At 37.9% G+C, this 14,687-nt stretch overlaps 1 protein-coding gene across 3 annotated transcripts in view; it reads right to left on the bottom strand.

Moving 5' to 3' along the window:
- MARCHF1 (membrane associated ring-CH-type finger 1) overlaps positions 1-14,687 on the bottom strand; it is a 134,080-nt gene that overhangs the window by 80,178 nt on the left and 39,215 nt on the right. For all 3 annotated transcript variants that reach the window (XM_061419256.1, XM_061419254.1, XM_061419255.1), the window contains exon 2: positions 664-844. In XM_061419256.1, coding sequence (XP_061275240.1) covers positions 664-844 — 181 coding nt within the window. The remainder of the gene's footprint in view (positions 1-663; positions 845-14,687) is intronic.

Genomic DNA, 14,687 nt, shown 5'->3' with positions numbered 1-14,687 from the left:
TGTTGCTTCAAATTTTTGTTGTGAGGAGACAAAACTGAGGAAATTGCACACTCCCACAACAAAACCAAATCCCCAGATAAGGGCAAACACAAGAAAGACTCCACACCTTGTAGAAGAGATCATTCTCTTCCTTACCAAATGCTTGGTTTTCAAAATATTACATGATTTCATACTGTTTAATCTTTGTGGTCTATTATTTAACCTTCTTGGGAATTGACTTCAGTAAGTACAATGTTCTTACAGTCCCCTTCCATCAATTCAGTTACATTGATCCATAGGTATATTTGGGTACACTCACAAACACATATACACATGCATACACATGTTCACACATACATACACATGCACATGGTTTTGTGACTTTGGAGAGTGACACAAAAATCAGGAGCCCCAGAACCTAAGACAGAAGTATGGAGAATTATCTGGGAAAACTTGACTGTGTTTTCCATATTGAGCCCAACACATGATGTGTAGTCTTAGTGGATATTAGCACATTAGAAAAATCTTATTGTGGAAATGTGTTTTTAATATGTATGCATAATTGAATCACCTTGGTGTACACCTGAAACACTGTACATTTTTGCTGAATTCAACTATACTTCAATTAAAAAAAGAGAAGCCTGTTTTGCCAGTTCTCTTAAACTGGTCCAGGCAACACAGTACCTTCCGCAGGGGCTTGAGTTTGGTCTCCATGATGAAGTCATACTTGCACAGCTCACAGCAGCGTGTGTCAGAGCTCTTGATCCACTGGTGCAGACAGGCCTGGTGCACGAAGCGTAGGGTGCCTGTGCAGCGGCAGGGCGTGATGAGCGGGCTCTCCTCATCCCCTTCGCAGTGACAGATCCTGAAGAAGACACAGCAAGCAGGTGAGATCTCCCAGGGAGCATACCATATCCTCCTCCTTGAGCATCCTAGGCTTATTGGAATCTACAACCTCACATTCAGAACTACGAATATTTCACTTCAACTTAATGCTGGAGCTAAATACATGGTCAATATTAATTTCCTTTCACTTGAATTAGTCATTGTTGGACTCTTAGGTCATATCCTAGGGCTTCACACACCTGTACATCAAAAATGCACAATCATTCCTCCAGGGAAATCAATTTTAACAGACTAACTATTGAGCTGTGTCCCCACTTTTATCTATCAGAAGTCAGTGTCCCAGCAGAAAGAGACTCACAGACTTAGAAAACAAATTAATGGCTGCAAGAGGTAGAAGGATGGATAGTTAGGGAATTTTGGAAGGTCATGTACACACTGCTTTATTTAAAATGGATAACCAACAAGAACCTATCATATAGCACATGGAACTCTATTCAGTGTTTTGTGGCAGCCTGGATAGGAGGGGTGTTTGAGGGAGAATGGATACATGTATGGCTAAATCCCTTCACTATTCACCTGAAACTATCACAACATTGTTAATCAGCTATACACCAATACAAAATAAAAAGTTCAAAAAAAATAAAAAAATAAAAGTTAGTGTACCATTGTAATGGAATTCTATGCCCCACCCCCCCCCAAAAAAAAGTCAGTGTCCACAGGCACAAGCTTTCTTTCATATATTAAAGTTACAGTTTAGTATTCTAAGGAATGTTGGAATCTGGTAATCTCATTGTTTTATTTTGGCAATAGTTTTAGAAGGTGTATAATTTAGTATATATGATATTCTACCAATGTGAAATAATTCTGAAAAATTTTAATGTGTTACCATGGAATAAAGTGAATATAGACAGCATCAGCTTGGAAATATTACAAAGATTTTCCTAGGAAGATGCACACATTTGTTCACAACAAATGAGCTTAACTTTAATAATCATCATTGTCATGAAAGTCTTTGGTTACAGAAAGTTCAGCTATAGTAAACAGTAAAGTTCAGCTCCTGTTTTAAAATTTTAATTATTACATCTTCCTAGAAATTCTTATTTCAAGTAGTTTACTGAATTACTATGATTTTAATGTCATAGATTCAGTCTATGAAATCTCCATTATTCTCATCTTCAAATTTTAAAAACTAACTTGTTTTCCTCATTGGATGAGATAAGCTTTTCATAACATGAGGTCACAAATTCAAATCTTACAACTTCAATAATTCTTATTATCTAGAGTCTGTAGAAGTTGTTTCTAAGTTTGACTAGAAATATTTCTTAAAATCTGTTAGAAATATGAATGAAATGTTCCCAGAACACTTGTATAGTCATTTTTTGGAGCTGAGTCATAGTGACAGGCTGGAAGAATGTTTGAATTACTATTGCTGTTCTTTCCTTTCAGCCATCATCACCAGAAGCAGTGCTTTTTAAAAAGTAGGTTTTAAAATATATTTATCTAGCTCAACTGTCTCCCAGGGGAAATGCAGGGGTTGGTTGGTCAGATTGTTACTTCAATGAGACAACAGGAATTGAAACTCAACCCTCCCCTAACTTCAAAATAAAGAAGTATGACACAGTAGCTAATATTTTGAATCTCTTTTTCTTAAGTAGAGACAAAGTAAGCCAAGAGCAACACTGGCTTCAAAAGTTCTTTGGGTGGAGTGAAAAGATAGAACACAGGAAAGTTCAAAATCAGTGTCTGCCCTCCCCTGGATGGAGTTACAAAGTAGCAGTCAAAGGCTGGCCTAGTGGGGAAAAGCTAAGAATTGAGATTGACATAAATAGATTATTGATTGGGCTTCCTTTGTGACTCAGAAGATAAAGAGTCTGGCTGCAATGCAGGAGACCAGGGTTCGATCTCTGGGTTGGAACGATGCCCTGGAGAAGGGAATGGCTACCCACTCCAGTATTCTTGCTTGGAGAATCCCACAGACAGAGGATCCTGGTTGGCTATAGTCCACGGGGTCACAAACTGTCAAACACAATTGTGTAACTAACATTTTCCTTTTTCATAAAATAGATAACCAATGAGAATCTACTGTGTAGCTCAGAAAACTCTACTCAGTGCTCTGTGGTGACCTAGAAAGAAATCCAAAAATGAGGAGATATATGTATATGTTATAGCTGACTCACTTGGCTGTACAGGAGACACTAACACAACTTTGTAAAGCAACTATACTTCAATAAAAATTTATAAAAAGATAAAACTGAAAATTATCTCAGAGCCTATTTTAATATGAAACTGAAATATGTCCTCTCTTCAAATCTGTAGATCCTAGGATCAAGGCTTAGTATAATTTATATCATACCTGTAGCTGATAGAGTATTGATCAGTAGAGGCTTGTTGAGTGAAAAAATTGTTCAATCAACAAACTAACTTATTCTAAAAGCGACTAGGGAAAGCGAATCTGGGTTTCTAAAGCACATCATTTTTTTTAGCTGTACATCTCCAATTTTTTAAAAAAAATTTATTTTTAATTAAAGGATATTTACAATATTGTGTTGGTTTCTGCCATATGTTAACATGGATCAGCCATAGGTATAATATGTCCCCTCCTTCTTGAAACTTCCTTCCACTCCCCACCGCATCTCACCCCTCTAGGTTGTCACAGAGCCCTGGTTTGAGTTTCCTGTGTCATATAGCAAATTCACACTGGTCATCTCTTTTACATATGTTAATGTATGTTTCCATTAAAGCACATTACTTTGATGTAATATTTATTTTTGGAGGAACTGAACCATAACAAATTATACATCATGAGTGGCTAAGATTTCTGAAGTCCTTTGAACCTCTTCTCTCACTGACTTCACACAGAGATTCTCCCTTAGATCAGGGGGCAGTACATTGTGGTGTGATACTTCCTTATGCATGTTTTGGCATATAACATGTTTTTTTTTTTGGACCACACCCACCCACGTATGTTTATGTATTGTTAAGAGCTGTGTTTATACTATAACTGTAGGCCTGAAGATGATGCATGTGTCCACAAAGACTATCATCTTCACTATCTGACCCTTTGCAGGACACATTTACTTTATGGTGATTCTGAGTTAAAGACAATGTCTGACTGTTATCAACAATGATAAAAACAAAGTTTATAAAATAAATCACCCCAACTTCTGCAAGTAACAAAAATTGAATTAAAGGTTCCCAGGAGAAGCATATGATAAAACCAAAAGCCCCTCCTGGCCTGTCACTGATGCCCGTTGACCCATGACAGGTCTGTAGGGACAGGGAGAAAAGTTTCTTATTTGAAAAAGAAAAATGTGCAGTTAATCCCATCTGATAATTTATCACCAAAAAATGGGTCAAATGCTGCACAGCTGCCAAAACGGTTCTGAGGCTCTGAATTTTTGCTAACGTGAAAAAGTAATTCATCATAAGCAGATGGAAACAGAGACCTTGTTGATTCCAGACTGACCAGAACTGAACCTGATTGGTGTCAAGGCTTCTTATGTCTTACACATTCTTTTAAAAAATTTCTCCTGAAAATTACCTGAAGCATCACCAGCAATATTATTTTTTTTTCATAAAGTTAAGATTATTTCTTTGCTGACAAAGATCCATCTAGTCAAAGCTAAGGTTTTTCCAGCAGTCAAGTATGGATGTGAGAGTTGGACTATAAAGAAAGCTGAGTGCCAAGAATTGATGCTTTTGAATTTTGGTGTTGGAGAAGACTCTTGAGAGTCCCTTGGACTGCAAGGAGATCAAACCAGTCAATCCTAAAGGAAATCAGTCCCAAATATTCATTGAAAGAACTGATGCTGAAGCTGAAACTCCAATACTTTGGCCACCTGATGTGAAGAACGGACTCATTTGAAAAGATCCTGATGCTGGGAAAGATTAAAGGTGCGAGGAGAAGGGGATGACAGAGGATGAGATGGTTGGATAGCATCACCGACTCAATGGACATGAGTTTGAGCAAATCCAGGAGATGGTGATGGACACGGAAGCCTGGCGTTCTGCAGTCCATGGGTGTCATGAAGAGTTGGACATGACTGAGCGGCTAAACTGAACTGAACTGAAGATTATTTCCCGTCAGGGAAATCAAAAGGTTGGTTCATTTTCATTTCTGTTGCACAAGATTTCCTTTTACATGATGTTAGCGTTTTGAAATTTTTCTAAATTATCCAACTCATGTTGGTTCCCAAGAGTCTTTCAAACCACGTTGAGACTGTTCTAAATGGATTTGAAAGCTAAATATCAGTTTCAAATATCTACTAGAAATGAAAAATAAAGTGATAGTGCCATTACAGAAATAATTAAACAATTCTTAAATTGACACTTTACACAAACCATAATTGCTAAATTTTAAATGAAAACATAGTAATAAAAATATAAACATGTGTTTTCCAATATAATAATCATATACAGAAAATGAATTCAATAATAAAAATACATTGCAAAATAATCATTATTTTGATGCATTTTCACTTTATGGGAAATCGAGACTTAGGAATTATGTGATTTTTAAAATTATTGGTGATCTACAATGGTGTCTGTCACCTGGTGGAAGGAACAGGTTGAATTCAAATTTTATTGGCATTTTAGCATTTTAACTGGCTGTTTAACATCTACTTCCATATAATTTCTAGCTTTCTGTAAAGAGTGGACCACAAAATACTATTTAGCAAATTAAATTTTCGAAAGTATGTGTGTGTTTGCAGATTCAAGCCCCCTTTAATATTTAAGTTTTAAGAAAAGTAGGCTTTTTTTTTTTTTTCCAGTCTTACATACCTTAAAATGACCTCCATTTCCTGTTCCCTATCCATTTGTCAAGATATCTTGGTTCAGGTAAAATAGTATGTTTTATGAAAGAGCTTTTTTTTAAAATAATTTATTACTTTAAAAAATCTTTTGATATTTGGCAAAACTAATACAATTATATAAGGTTTAAAAATAAAATAAAATTAATTAAAATAAAATAAAATAAAATGTTATGGGGAAAAAAAAAAAATCTTTGTGAGGGCCATAGTGACCTAGGCAACTTTAGAATTCTTTTCATCCACTTATTCATTATTTCATTCAGTCACATTTTCTTAGTTCTTGCTACATGAAAAGAAAGTCAGATACTAGCATCAACATGTGGGGTGGCTGGAGAGAGAGAGAGAAAAGAACCTGGAGGCAGGGACCTCATTTGGGCAATGATTATAAACATCTAGGTATTAAGAATCTACAAGGAGGAATCACTTCACACTGGCCAGATGGTCATCATCAAAAAATCTATAAACACTAAATGCTGGGGAGGGTGTGGAAAATAAAGGAAGCCTTCTTACACTGTTTGTGAGAATGCAAGTTGGTACAGCCACTAGGGAGAACAGTACAGAAGTTATTTAAAAAACTAAAAAAAGTTTATGACCTAGCAATCCCACTCCTGGGCATCTACCTGCAGAAAACCCTAATTTGAAAAGATACGTGTATTCCAATGTTCACCACAGAACTGTTTACAATAGCCAGGACATGGAGGCAATCTAAATGTCTATCAACAGAGGAATGGATAAAAAAGATATGGTACATATATACATTGTAATATTGTTGTGTAATGTCACTAGGTCGTGTTCAACTCTTTTGTGACCCTATGGACTGTAACCCGCCAGGCTCTTCCCTCCATGGGATTTTCCAGGCAGAATACTGGAGTGGGTTGCCATTTCCTTCTCCAGGGAATCTTCCCAACCCTGGGGATTCAACCCCAGTCTCCTGCATCCGCAGGCAGATTCCTAATATTGAGCCATTCATCCATAAAAAAAGAACAAAATAATGCCATTTTAAGCAACATGGATGGACCTAGAGATTGCCATACTGAGTGAAGTAAGTTAGACAGAGAAAGACAAATATCATAGGATAGCATTTATATTTGGAATCAAAAAATGGGTACAGATGAACTTATCTATGAAACATAAATCTAATAAGGACCTACTGTATAGTATAGTGAACTCTACTCAAAACTCTGTAATGGAAAAAATATCTTAAAAAAAGAGTGTGTGTATATACATTCTAAAGGAGATCAGTCCTGGATGTTCATTGGAAGGACTGATGCTAAAGCTGAAACTCCAGTACTTTGGCTGCCTCATGTGAAGAGTTGACTCATTGGAAAAGACCCTGATGCTGGGAGGGATTTGGGGAAGGAGGAGAAGGGAACGACAGAGGATGAGATGGCTGGATGGCATCACCGACTCGATGGACGTGAGTTTGAGTAAACTCTGGGAGTTGGTGATGGACAGGGAGGCCTGGCGTGCTATGATTCATGGGGTCACAAAGAGTCGGACACGACTGAGCTACTGAATTGAACTGAACTGATATATGTATATGAAACTGATTCACTTTGCTGTACACCTAAAATTGAACACAGCATTGCACATCAAGTATACTCCAATAAAAATGGAAAAATAAAAAGAATCCAAAGCAATATGGCGACACTGGGGAAGAGATGGGAGACAGCCTACTGAATGTGCCAAGGTCTCCAAGGACCCCAGCTTGGTTTCCATGACTACTAGCTTTGGAGACAAAGCATTTCTATAACATGGAACTCATAAAGGCAATCATGCCCATAACCTTCAAACAGCATCTCAACTCTCTTTGCATATTCCATGTCATCTTCCCATTTGTTATCTTCTCATTTCCTTACTTATATTTTCCCCCATATTTCATCTCCAAGCTTTGAGCACAGCATCTATGGACACTGCTGTGTTTGTAATGATTTAATTTGGATGTTATCTTTACTCAAAACTAGTCATTATGCTTCAGAGTTTGGCACCTATTTGCTGCCCATTTTTAGCCTTTCAAAGGACTGACTCTTAGTTTTATTATTTTTTAAATTGCTTTTTAAGCTCTATTTTATTTATTTCTTCCCTGATCTTTATTTTTTCCTTCCTTCTGTTGACTTTAGGTTTTGTTTGTTCTGTTTCCAATTCTTTTAAGTGGTAGGTTAGGTTGTTTATTTGATATTTTTCTTATTTTTTAAGGGTGGTCTCTATTGTTATTAACTTCCCTCTAAGAGCTGCTTTAAAGGGGCCTAGTGCTCTCCAGTCCATGCATTGCAAGAATCGGTCACGACTTAGTAACTAAAGCACATAGATTTGGCATGGTTGCATTCTGGGGCACCCATTCTTAGAATTCACTTTTCTAAGCTAAAAATGATTAGAATGCATGGTGGGCAGAAGCCATGTTGAAAGGTAGTAAGCAGTGTATGAGAAATTAGTGCTCAAACAAATGAGTAAGGAGATATGATCTTTCTTTTTGAGAAATATGGCAGCACAGTGAAAGGATAGCAGACTAGAGAAAATTTTAGTTTTCATTTGCATTTCATTTTGTTTTCACAGTAAAAGTGAATGTGTTCATAAACAGAAGTGAAGGTGTCACAGAGAGGGAGACATTTAAAGAAATAGTCAGGCAAAAGAATGATCCATGGTTAGATGAAGTTTCTTGAGAAGTCAGGAGAGTGTGGGTAAGGAAAAGATCACAGAGGAATATCTTTGGACAAGTGCAAGGATACCCAGGAGGGAAGCCAACAGTTTTCCATGAGCAAAAGACAGAGGAGGAATGTTGGTGAAGATAGAGAGGAGGTGGGGCAGGGGAGGTGCAGCAGTTGGGTCTGAAGGATGGTCTTACTATCTTCCCTGACACAACAGACAACAGGTAGTGAAAGGGAGGGCAGGGAGGCATGGCCCTTAAGGTCTCACAGAGGCTCTGAATGATTAAAGAAAGCCACTGGGAGAATGTGATGGAAAATTAAGCAAGCATGAATATCAGAATAGTGGAGCAGCTGTGAGGTCCCAGGTCAGATGAGATATATGGGTTTACAGTGGACATTCTCTGACTCTGTACACTCATTAGTCAGCGTGATCCTACAGCAGGTAACACAACCTCACTGTCCCAAGATCACCAGGTCAGGATAGGGAAGGCGAGAAGTGAAGGATTCTGGCACATCAGAGAAGATGGTATGAAAATAGCTGTCACAGAGTCTAGATGAACTGAGCAGGCAAGCCAGTGAAACCACCCATGGACCCTGTACTATCAGAGGCCAAAAGACACAATGATGCTGAAGAACTGATATTGACAATGGGAGGAGATAGGACAAAGATTGTCTCTATATAGAGGATGCATTTATCTCTCTTAAGGATTAGTTCACCTCCCTTTTTTTGTATTTTTCCATTGTCACAGAAAAAATAAAAATAAAATTTATAGAATTATTTGGTATTTGAAGTTCACAAACAAATCTTATCCTGACTCACATCTTTGGTCTCTGCTCCAGTAAACTGGAGATTTCCATTTAGTCATGTGTAGAATTAAGTTAAAAATAACTCTTAGAGTGTCAGGAAGATTAAGTAAAAGAGCACGTACCTGGCATATAGTAGGCAACCAAATATTTGTTCATTTTATTATGGCTAAATTTGTTAATTTTAGCATGCGATCATGAGATTAATTCTACTGCTACTATTAATTTGGTTTATCAATGTTATTGCTTCCAGTGCATTGGACTAAGAGCTTTTTAGCAGCTAGTTTGTTAAACTGGTTAGAGCAAGCACTTGTAAGGTCAAGGTCATGAATTTGACTTCATTAAGGTGAGTTGTTATGAAACACTGGAATCCCCAGGTTAGTTGCACCACAGACACATCTCAAAGAAATCTTGGCATGGGAGTATGTTTAGATATGTGTAGAGGAAAACTAGGATTGGATTTAGCTTCACTCTTCTGTATGTTGGTGACCTCAGACAAGTTTTCAGACAGTTGATTTTTTTTTCTTCTGTAAAATTTTATATGGCTATCACAGGTTCCAATAAGATATATGAGAAAATACTGCAAAATATAAATATTGTCCCAAAGCAGGTCATTACTGCCAACAGATAATTAGTCAATAAAATAAACAAAAGTGCTTCTAGGTAGTAAATGCAATGCACTGTATGCTTTTTAGAAAAGCAACTCATTTTTTAAATGTCTGTGTTTTACTTAATGGGACTGTCATTTTTCACCTCTAGGACTGTAATGTAAGTAAGGCAGATATTTCCAAATCTACTGTATAAATGAAATTACTTTTCTCCTAAGCTACCAGCACCCTCCTCACAGTCAAGTCTAAGGACCTTCTCTAGTTCTTCATCTTTCCTGATGTCCCTCTGCAGTATGGACTAACCCCTCCTTCTTAAAGCTTCTTCCCTTTTTGGCTTATGTGACAGTGTTTTTATATCACTATACCAAAATCACTGCAGATGGTGACTGCAGCCATGAAATTAAAAGAAGCTTACTCCTTGGAAGAGAAGTTATGACCAACCTAGATAGCATATTAAAAAAAAGAGACATTACTTTGCCAACAAAGGTTAAGGCTATGGTTTTTCCAGTAGTCATGTATGGATGTGAGAGTTGGACTATAAAGAAAGCTGAGCACCAAAGAATTGATGCTTTTGAACTGTGGTGTTGGAGAAGACTCTTGAGAGTCCCTTGGAATGCAAGGAGATCCAACCAGTCCATCCTAAAGGAGATCAGTCCTGGGTGTTCATTGGTGGGACTGATGTTGAAGCTGAAACTTCAATACTATGGCCACCTGATGAAAAAAGCTGACTTATTTGAAAAAATCCTGATGCTGGGAAAGATTGAGGGCAGGAGGAGAAGGGGATGACAGAGGATGAGATGGTTGGATGGCATCACCAACTCAATGGGCATGAGTTTGGGTAAACTCCAGGAGTTGGTGATGGATAGGGAGGCCTGATGTGCTGCGGTTCATGAGGTTGCAAAGAGTTGGACACAACTGAGCGACTGAACTGAACTGAACCCTTAAACTTGAGAAAAGTGGAATCAGAAGAGCATATAAGGTGATTATAGGGACTGAAAGAGTGACTACTTATGGAAGACAGACCCCAAATATTTGGGGCTTAGAAATTTGAGATATAGTGCCTGAGATGATCCTGTGCTAAGACATGACAGGTGAGTTACTATGTTGGGAATAATATGTTGATACCTTTCAGCATATCTAATTTCTTGGCTAAGTCTAGTCTACCTAATATTGTGGGCTTCCCTGGTGGCTCAGATGGTAATGAATTTGCCTGCAATATAGGAGACCCAGGTTCAATCAGGTCACAAAAGCCACCTCTCAAAGTATGACTGCTTATCCGGTGAGTTTTATACTTACCCCTTTGATTTTTCCTTTCTACACTGACTACTCCAGGGAGGCCATCCAGGCCCATCAAGTTCAAATATTGCTCCTAGACTTGTGACTTTAAAACATTTGTCTCCAAACCAACCACTGCCCCTCCAATAGCAAGAAGCCTCAGCCAGTTCTTACTGGTTCCTACATATCACCATCTCCAAATTAGCTTCTCTTCCCAAAGATGCCATTCCATCAATATCTCATTCTCTTGGCTTGCCTTTGTTTTTGAGCCTTTGGGTAATTTGAATTCTAAATTCAAATTGTTATCAAGATGCCAATACTTTTTATACCTTAGTGGTTTTTCCTTCCTCTCAAAAAAATTATTTTCCTCCTTCTCATCCACACTGCCATTGCTCTGGTAGTTTTGAATTGTCAACAGATACAAAAACTGTCTTTAAGACTTTGCTCCTTCCAAATCAGTCTTAAAACTATTTTATTTATGTATTTATTTAGCTGCATCAGGTCATATTTGCAGCATTGAGATCTGGTTCCCTTACCAGGGATTGAACACAGCCCCTCTATTGGGAGTGTGGGGTCTTAGCCACTGGATCATCAGGGAAGTCCCTCAGATCATTCTTTAAACATGTAGTTAGTTGTTAAGATCCTCTTAAAATAATGTCATTCTTCAAGAACCCTATCATCAACCAAATAAAATCCAAATTATCCAAATTACCTGGTTTTCAGCTGCTGCTGCTGCTGCTAAGTCACTTCAGTTGTGTCCAACTCTGTGCGACCCCATAGATGGCAGCCCACCAGCCTCTCCCATCCCTGGGATTCTCCAGGCAAGAACACTGGAGTGGTTTGCCATTTCCTTCTCCAATGCATGAAAGTGAAAAGTGGAAGTGAAGTCACTCAGTCGTATCTGACTCTTAGCGACCCCATGGACTGCAGCCTACTAGGCTCTTCTGCCCATGGGATTTTCCAGGCAAGAGTACTGGAGTGGGGTACCATTGCCTTCTCCAGGTTTTCAGCTAACCCTCTGTAATTTGAATTTTCCTTACCCATTCTACTGTATCTCCTCTTAATCCCTAACACACAGGCATAGCAGCATGCTACAGAATTTACCTGTAGGATAGCTGAGAAGCTTTGAGTTTTGATACAAATTAGTTACCACTATGCCAAGATCTTGATTCCTCTCAGTCTAGAGGGCAGTTTCAGGGTCCTGGGTGTGTGGTCTATTAATCTCAGTTAATTCACAAGTTTTGTGTTCTGCATGTGTCATGACCTGGAAAGTGTTGGGGAAAATGATGTGGTTGTTAACAGTAGCATCAGTTTTGCTGGTCATGTCTGTTAAATCACTTAATCTCTGGTGCTTTCAAGTTCTTCACCAATAAAATAGGAAAATAGCACTGTCTACTTCCTACGGTTGTTTATAAGAATAAGTTAATTAAGTGTTGATAAAGATCAAATAATATATTTTTTTCAATTCATGCTTAGGTGTTTATTTCCTCAGCCTATTGCCTTCTGAGACTGCTTGCCTCTGGGGATTTTCTCAAATGTGATCTCAGCCCCCTGAGACCCTCTTACTTCATCTAAATTAAAGCTGCCTTTAAGACTCACATCCTTTATGAAATAGACTCCAGACCTTCTTTGCTTATGAGTTTTGAGGTATCATTATTCTTAATATAGATTTGGAGTTTGCTGTTTGTTTTTTCATCTATGCAAGTTCTGCTATTATAAGCTGAATAAATTCCTGTATATTAATTTTGAGGATCAGGATCGTCTTTATATGGAAAGAATAGCAGGATATTAATAGCAATTTAAATGCTGAGAGTGTTAAAAAAATCAAGGTAAAGATCGTCCACAAATGGACCCGGGATACTATAATTTAAACTGTTGTTTAAACATGTACAGACCAAAAGAGACAGCCTAGTTTAGTGAGAGGATTTAGTAATTCTCAGATGTCACCAACTACCAGTGTTCTGTTTATGTTTCGGGAAAGCTCGCTTATAATGAAAGTGAGAAATGTATCACCCTTACACATACCATGTGATCTTCATTTGCATTTGAGGAAGTAAGCTGAGATGTACCAATTTTATACCCTATCCGAGCATCGGAGGAAGTCAAGCAAATTGATCTTCTGTAGAAAGGAGAAGTAACTCTTATTCAAAAAGCAGAGAAGATGGACAGTATTTAGAATTATTCTTACCAACAGCTGTTTCCAGAAACTCTAACTGATATGGAGCCAAAATATATATATATATATATTTTATATTTTGGAGTTAAAAGAAAAAAGCCTTGCAAATCAGATTTCTAAGAGGTGAAGTATTATAAGCTACCATTCAGTCTGAGATTTAAAATATTTTGTAAATTTTAATTAAAAATATAATTATACATAAAACAAAAGTATGTTATAGAGAGATGATACAATTTTTGTAATCATAAGGTTCATCATTCTGAATATTCAATCTTTTTAACATCTACAGATGAGTGACAATTCCACACACAAATGACTTTTTAATGTGTTTTTGTTTTCTCAAGAGTATTTTTAACTTGAAAAACCTGGTACATACCATTACTTCCTGAGTTTAATTTCATGCCCTAATTTGTCACCACTGACTTGGTCCCAACCTCAAATCATCTGCACAGAGCTGCAGGGAAGAAACAACCACAAAGGCAGGGAGATAGCAGCACCCCTGGTTCCTCACTGGATCCTGGAGCAAGTCCAGAGTCACACTGAACCAGCTGCATCTCCTTCCCATTGGACAGCAGACGATGGAAAAAGAGAAGACAATGAATGATCACTTATGTCGATAATGGAAGCAGAGGAAGCCAAGGCCTATTTGAATTTACAGGTATTTTAGATCAGTGAGCTGCAATGGATTGGTAAAATAATATTTGAATTTCTCCTCTTGCAGCCTTATTGCCTCCTATCAACCTGTTGATCCCAGGAGTTTACATTCTGGTAGGGATCAGGGGTTGTCATAGGGACTCCTCCATTGTTGGCTAGCCTAGTGATTCGGTCTCATAGTGGGCTATGCCCTCTTGGAGGGGTTTCTGAGAAGTCTCTGCATGAGTGGAGTACATGCAATGTCCTCCCATTTGTGCTGGCGTGTGTGGCCTCAGGAGTGCCATTCCCAGGTGTGCTCAACAGCAGGGTAGATCTCGCTCATTAGTCTTATGTCAGCTCAACTATCCAAATCCTCCAAGTCAGGAGATATTAAAGGATGGACTGTGCCCTTTGGGATAATCCCTTTCTTGCAAACCGTCGCTTTGCTGCCCTATCCACACTCTGTTGGTGGCTCCAGGCAGACCATGGTCCATTTCTGAGTAATGGAATGGATTTTTCCCAGTGTGTTTACCTTTCCAGATCCTACCTTATAATTTTGGTGATATTAAGATGAATTAATAGATAATAAACATTGAATAAATACCCTGATGTAATGATTTTTCTCTATACTTACACATCACAAACATTCATTTTATGTCAACTTTGAGATGTTTTTGCATGTGTTTGCAAGATGAACAAAACTGAACTAGAGATATTTCTAAGCAGGAATTATTAAAGTTATTAGGCTCAATTTTCACTTCATGGGAAATAGATGGGGAAACAGTGGAAACAGTGTCAGGCTTTATTTTTTGGGGGCTCCAAAATCACTCCAGATGGTGATTGAAGCCATGAAATTAAAAGATGCTCACTCCTTGGAAAGAGAGTTATGACCAACCTAGATAGCATATTA

The sequence above is a fragment of the Bos javanicus genome, chromosome 6 (assembly GCF_032452875.1).
Source record: "Bos javanicus breed banteng chromosome 6, ARS-OSU_banteng_1.0, whole genome shotgun sequence".
NCBI lineage: Eukaryota > Metazoa > Chordata > Mammalia > Artiodactyla > Bovidae > Bos > Bos javanicus.
This window is presented reverse-complemented; position numbering and strand designations above follow the sequence as displayed.